At 27.2% G+C, this 7,474-nt stretch overlaps 1 protein-coding gene across 1 annotated transcript; it reads left to right on the top strand.

Moving 5' to 3' along the window:
• The first annotated feature begins 6,406 nt into the window (after window positions 1–6,406).
• Window positions 6,407–7,222, top strand: LOC149196294 (uncharacterized). The gene has a single exon (XM_089403726.1). The coding sequence runs from the start codon at window positions 6,623–6,625 to the stop codon at window positions 7,058–7,060; it is 438 nt and encodes a 145-aa protein (XP_089259852.1). The 5' UTR covers window positions 6,407–6,622; the 3' UTR covers window positions 7,061–7,222.
• The last annotated feature ends 252 nt before the right edge of the window (window positions 7,223–7,474 follow it).

Here is a 7,474-nt window from a genome sequence, read left to right as displayed (position 1 = left end):
TTGTATCTAAATGTTAAAACATTTGGAACATAAAAAGACAAAAAAACATGTTTCCTCTATCTTACCAAGGCTTCTTATTTCAACTTACACTCTAAGTATTTGTTGATTTTTTTTTTTTAATTGACAACCTAGATTGATTCTCAAGGGAATATGCTTAGCATATGCTTAATCTTAATGTTTATCAAAGGTTGTAGTCTGTTACAGAGTTTGTTAGGTTGCATTGACTTTTAATAAATTTAAAAAATTATATTTGTGCCACGTGGCTCTGTGCCCACCAATTTCCTAGGGATTTGAGATTATTCCAATTCTGATATGTTCATATTCTAATTAGATGGGGAAAATAATATATAAGCAAATTTTATTTAGCAAAATGGTCATTTTACAATAAGATGTGTAATTTTTTTTTTCTCAAGTTAAATAAGTGGCTCCAGGACAACCAATTTCCTAGGAATGTGAGATTATTCCAATTCGAATAAGTTCATATTCTAATTAGATTGGAAAATTAATATATAAGCCAATTTTATTTAGGAAAATGGTCCATTTTACAATACGATGTGTAATGCTTTTTTTTTCTCAAGTTAAAGTTGACCCATAATCTTTTTATACATGGTTAATCAAGAAAATGCACTCTTCCTGTTGCAATAGTTTTTTTGTTATATTTACAAAGCCTTAAGCCATATCAACCACATTAATATTTTTAATGTGGTTGTACTAGTTTTATATTAACATGTTAATTTCTCTTCCTTTTATACTTTACACAATGGCATTGTCGATCACTAATATAAAAAAGTTTGAGATAATTAAGAGATAGTTTTTTAAGAGTACTTGTATGCTCAAATTTTTGAAAATCAACATGTTTAGTGAAAAAAGGTTTCTTTCATTTATTTGACATTATTTTCTATTTAAACAAATAACCATTCCTTACATTAGTACCACAAAATTTACCAGTTTTAATATATCACTTTACCCCATGTCTTTAATTGAAAAATACAACTACAATTGTTCTTATATAACTATTTTATGAAAAACCAAAAAAAAAATACTAAAAGTGTTTGAGACCAGTCAACATTTTTTCCACATATTTGATAATTTTTTCCAAAGAAACATAACTTAATTTAGTTCATTAATATGATGAGATTACATTTTGAATATATATCTCCACCATGCAATAACAAGAAGTTACATATGAACCAAAAATGTCAAAAAGATAAAAATATAATCAAAATGTCAAAAAGATAAAAATATAATCAAAGAACATCTTCTCAAAAGCAAAGAATGGAGCACTAAAAAAAACTATCATGGGCCAAAAAGGCTTATAAATGAAAATTAGTGTTCAGTACTCTTTCTCTCTATATCTATACTAAAAATAAAAAAAACCATCTATACAATAGTCATCCATCACTAGGGTTAACATTAAGAGAAAACTCAATTAAGCAATATCAACATAATAACTCTAGCCATATCTAACATCTGCAAGATAAATGATCATGTACGAGTAACAAAAAGATGAGACTCCTAAAAAAACAATTATCCTATTACATTATAACCTAAGGATCTTTCTCAAGATGGAGGCCATCTTTTCACAAGCAGTCCACATCGTGGTTCCTTTATTTGAACATGTGAACTATGTGAAAGATCCAATAATATAAGGAACCTCCTCAATAATTGGCAAAAGAGAGATATTTCTGCAAGCTAATAAACTAAACCCTAAAAATTTAAATGCTCAAACATCCCTTGCCTTTGCAAACAATAACAAATATTAGAAATTGTGCTCTAGACCAAGAATGATCTTTATTTTGAAGAAATGATTTGGGCAGAGAGGTAAAAAAAAAAAAAACAACCACCACATTTATGCCCATTTTTAATAAAAGCAACATGGAAGTATCCCAAGGAATAAATGAGTCCATGTTTTTTGCCATGATCACTCTAGAAACAATTGGTTTTTTATCTAGAGAAAAATAGTTAAAATCTTAACAACAATGATGCAAATATTTAACATCACATCTTAAAAGACAACCCCATTAGACTAAACCAAATTCCCCAACATATAATGAGAAGAAGAGCGTTTATATGATAATTTCAAGAGGAATTTAAATGCCAAGAATGTGAGTCCTCCTCGGGATCCAAAAATGTCCAAGAAATATAATTACCAAGAACAAAGTGACAATGTGACCAAAAACTTTGAAAAAAAGAACATTGCATATAAACATGATGAATAGATTCACTTACTTGATAATTTGAAAAATTATTGAAACTATTTTACACTAGTCTACTCATTTTTTTTTCACCTTATTGGACATTATTTAAGTGTTAAATTAAGTCAAATTTAATAGACACATCAATTTCAGTATCTACAACATTTGTTAGTCGACCTAAAGTTCATAAGCAATATATCTATGACAAAAGAGAATATTATTTATTTATATATTTATTTATTTATTTAAAAAAATACAACTTTTAATATCAAATTTAAATTGAAAATATAATAATATTGATATTATATATATATGTATGGGGTACAAATTTATTAATATTCCATTATTTAAAAAATGATGATTTTTTTTAATAAATAGTTTTTAATTTATAATAAATTAATTAATATAATATTAGTTTAAAGCGATTAAGAACATGTATAGGTATACATTACAGATTTTAATAATGAAATAATTAAGAAGGGGTGGGTTTTTTTATTATACAAACAAGGGTTTGATATTATTATATGGTATAGTTTAATAAAAGATAACAATTTTTTCTTTTAACTTGATGATACAATTTTGGGTAAGATTGTAATTTTTTGTTATTAGTTTTTGCTTAGAGGGTTGATCACTATTAGTTAAGTATTGACCAATACAATTTATAATGTTTAACTTTGAAAAATAAATATTTGTTTTTCAATATTATTAAAAAACTAATTTTTAAATATTTGACTCTACCATAAATTGAAGATTTTATTGTGGCTTTTGCACAAGATAAGAGATTAACCCTATCACATATTTTATGTTATAATATATTAATATGGTTACCATATTCATGCATTAATTTTAGATATTTATGTAGTGATTTCTTTTTCTTAAGCTTTGAAGCAAGTAAATAATATATTTGCCATTAGTTACTTCCCAACATAATTTGAGCAAGTAGTTGAATTAAAAATGGATAGGAATAAGATATAAATAAATATATTTTCCAAGAGTTACTTCTTACTATTATTTACTTTTCCTACATAAGTGGTGGTTACTGCCCACCAAAATTTATGCAAATCCATGCCCATGACCAACCTTAAAATATGTAACCATATTAATTCAACTAAAAATCCTTATCTCATAAATAAATAAATCTACACTTTTATAAAACATTATAAGTTAAAATCCAATTATAAATTAAAATCTAAAAAATAAAATATATACTTTTTGTTGAACTTTAACAGTGAAATCACCAAACTAAAATAAATTCTTATCTCATACATAAATAGATCTACACTAATTTAATCTTAACCTGAACATTAAATCATTATTATTAATGATTTCTCAAGAACCCATATTAATACTTTTAACAAAATTTTTTAAAAATTTAATAAATAAATTGATAAATAACTAATATTGATACTTTTAACTATTTTTCCTTAAATTAATAAATTGATAACGTAACCTAACATTAAATCATTATCATGAATCATCTTCACTAATATTGGTACTTTTAACGATTTAAAAAAAAAATAATAAATAAATTGATTATTAATTTGGTGAAGCTTTTTAAAATTCATAATAATTTTTATGAACCAATGAAAAGCCTACGCAATTTTAATTATGATATAGACTGTTCACATTTAATGTGAAATTTTACTTTCACAAATCTTTTAATGTTGATAACGACTTATCATACATGTGGGATCGCTATCTAAATGAACGAGAAACCCGTACAAATGAGAAGTTATTTGGTGAGTAGATTTACCTAAATATATAGCAACAATTGCACGGAAAGAAGTCATGCACTCTCAGGTCAGAATAAATATTCAAGTAATTGGACATTGAGAAGTTCTTTGGTCAAAGTGAAAAATATGTGTGACCTAATTATATATATATATAATTAATTATATATATAATTAATTTTAGGTTGGGTAGAGTAAAATTATAGTTTTTTGAATATTTAAAATGTATTTTTATTAAATATATGTAAATTTTATAGTTCTTTATATTTTAAGATGATTTTTTGGAAAATAATTGTGTATATGAATTTAGTTGGTACTATATTGGGATGGACATTTTAAATCTTTAATATGACAAACTGAATTCATAAGCACAATTTTTTTTTCTTTCTAAAATTCATCTTATAACATATATTTTAGTGTAAATTACATAGCTCAAACTTGTGATTATAACAAATCTCAGAAGTATTTAGTGAGAATTTTATCCAAAAGAATACATTTTAAAAAAGGAGAAGAGGTAGGCTATCTTTTTTTTTCTTGGCAAGAAAAATTGCATTACTATGTGTAAATAAAATTTGGATATCTAAAATAATTTACTCATGATTCATAAAGAGGTATATCCTTCTCTTGTCACTTGAAATAAATATTAAGGAAAATAACTTCTAACTTGTTAGTGTGTCATCAAAGATGAAGTCTTAGTTAATTAAAAGTAATTTAAAGTCATACTCTAAGACCGAAAAGTATTCAACCTTAATAATATTTATAAGAAAGCCATAATCCAATAAGAAATCCATAATCCAATATTTTCCTAATTGGAACTACAAAATGTAATCTTGTACTTTCAAATAACATATAACCTTAATACTATACATCAAACAATATACTTCTTATTTATAGCAATTTAACCTTTACGGAAAATTTATTAACCATCAAATTGCTATAAGTTTATATAGGTACTTTTTTCAATAATTTCTCTCTATCATTAACTTTCTCTATAATTTTCATTTCTAATTCTAATTAGTCACAAAAAGATTGATCTATTTAGTAAAAGGTTATAATGCAACCTAAATAGTATTTGGTTTCATGTACCGTGTAGTGCAACCTACACAATGTTTAGTTTCATGTATGGAATAGTACCATTTAATTAGTATTTGATTTCATGTATATGTCAATGATATACACTATTATAAAATAAATGACCTCATTAAAGATAATTTTTACAATGAACATAAAAAATACGCAATTCTTACAAATACTATCAGGTGCCTTTTGATAATCATTTAAAATCTAAATTGCCTCTATTTGGCTAAAATCATCTTAACCTATCACCAATTCAATTTAAAGAATATGCTTTTTATTGAATATTAATAATAAATCTATCCACTTCTAACAATCATAATTAATGATAAATAATATGCTTTTTATTGAATATTAATAATGAATCAATCTACTTCTAAGAATCATAATTAATGATGAATATCTTTATTATGAATGATTTATTCACTATTTATTTATATTACTTATGATATAAGTCTTAATATCCTTAAAAATAACAAATTTATTAATTTTATTATCAAGTGAAAAAAATTTAAATTAGTTATATTTAATTTAAATTTAATAAGAAGAATATATATTTAAAATCTTCCTAATATATTATATCAATTTTTTAAACAAATTTATATTATATCAATTTCTTAAACAAATTTCAACTATAAATAGCAATTTCCATTTTAGTGAAACTTAAATAAATTGATAATTGAATGTATATTTAAAATTTTCATTAAACTATAGATAAGTTTTTTTAAATATAGATATAAATTATATAAATTTTTTTAAATATAAACTTAAATTAATTGGTTTATATAGAGTTAAGTTTTTTTTATTAAGATTAAAGTTTTAACTCAATTAAATAGAAAACACCCATACAGAAATTCAACTATCACTATAAAATATAAATAAATTAATTTATATGAAATTCGGTCTCTAAATTCAAATTTCATATATATATATAATTGAAAATAAAAATCACGTGTGTAGCATATCCAATTATCCACTTAAAAGCCATCCAAAATAGGAACTCCTCTTGAAACTATCTTCAAAGCTATCGTTATTGCACTGCAGAAGCTCGGTTACAACCATCATGAATTTCCAACTACTTCACCTACACCAACGACTTTCTTCAAGTGAGAGCTTTGAAGTACACTAGGGTTAGTTCAGCTGAATTTCTCGTACTACACGCCGCCATAAACATCCTGTCAAGATTGTACCTGCGATGAGTAGTAGCATTTATACAATTTTATTACAATCTGGCACTTTATCCATAAAGATCCCTTGTATAAACCATGCTGAGACTTGATAATCTCTGTATTTATAACCTCTGCAATGGCAGATGGGCCGTTGTCTGACCACACGCTTTCTCTTGAATGCAAGGCAGCAGCAGCAGGTTACATCATACATGTGAATTGAAATGGAATAAAGGTGAAAGTGCATGGTATAATTCCAACCTACCCAGTCTGTTACTGAGTTAATTCTTGCTTTTTGAGAGAGACCTGCTCAGTTGGGTTCTGTGAACTATTATATAGAACAGTTCGGCTTTTCTCAACTCCAATACATTCTGTTCTGTAAGCCTTTTGCTTTGTTTCAATACATTAGGGTTTCATAGTTAAGGTTTTGATATTTAGGGTTTCTTCGGCAGTCACGATGTCTGTGAGAGCAGTAATGAGCAAGCGTGAAGACGCGATAATCTTCAAGGGAGACGAAACCCTGGACAAAGCCCTGGAGCTTCTTGAAACCTATGGAATTCCCAAGGGTCTCCTCATGCCTCTGGAGAACGTGGAGGACGGGGGCGGGGTTGAAGCCACCGGTGACATCTGGCTGAAGCAGAAGGGTGGTGTGAAACACCACTTCAAGCGCGCAGACAGCTTTGTGCAGTATGGCACTGAGATTTCTTGCCAGTTGGAGAAGAACAAAATGAAGAACGTGAAGGGAGTGAAGGCCAAGAAACGGCACATGCCTTTCTATGTCCCGGTTCGTGAGATCGTTGTGGACGAGGAAGCTACTCCTCCTAAGATTTATTTCAAGAGCTACGCTAATCTTGGGGAATGTTTCCCTGCCGAATACTTCAACAGCAAAGACTGAGAAGGCCACTGCGACGTGGGATTGCTGATCAGTATTATAAATAAAGGCTGCTTGATTGTAGTTCTACTGGTTTAGGTTTTTATCTTGTTGCAACCATGAAAAAGTCTGAAAACGCTAAATTGCTCCCTGAATATATCTGGTCCTCCAGACTTTTTATTCTCACTTCAGGGTAATTATATGCAAATGTTGTGTTTCTCTTTCAATTTTATCTGTTGCATGGAGATTATTAACTACTGGTATTTAGCAAATCTGATTTGGTTTATTATATAGGGGTTATTTTGATTTTTCGGTACGTGGAGGACACTTACGAGTGTAGACTAGCAGTAATCTGAACCCGTGTTAATAATATAGTATTTAGCCAAAATTTCCCTTCATGTGTTAATTTATTTTTAGTCATAATTTCCCTGAATCTGT

This window comes from Pinus tabuliformis, chromosome 2_2, assembly GCF_031772625.1.
Source record: "Pinus tabuliformis cultivar Carrire ecotype Pingquan chromosome 2_2, CPIR1, whole genome shotgun sequence".
Taxonomy (NCBI): Eukaryota; Viridiplantae; Streptophyta; class Pinopsida; order Pinales; family Pinaceae; genus Pinus; species Pinus tabuliformis.
The sequence above is the reverse complement of the archived record's forward strand: the minus strand, read 5'-3'. Positions and strand labels throughout refer to the sequence as shown.

What these genes read in the sequence shown, in the direction of transcription:
- LOC149196294 (XM_089403726.1), top strand. Translation starts at nt 6,623, where the DNA reads ATGTCTGTGAGAGCAGTAATGAGCAAGCGTGAAGACGCGATAATCTTC.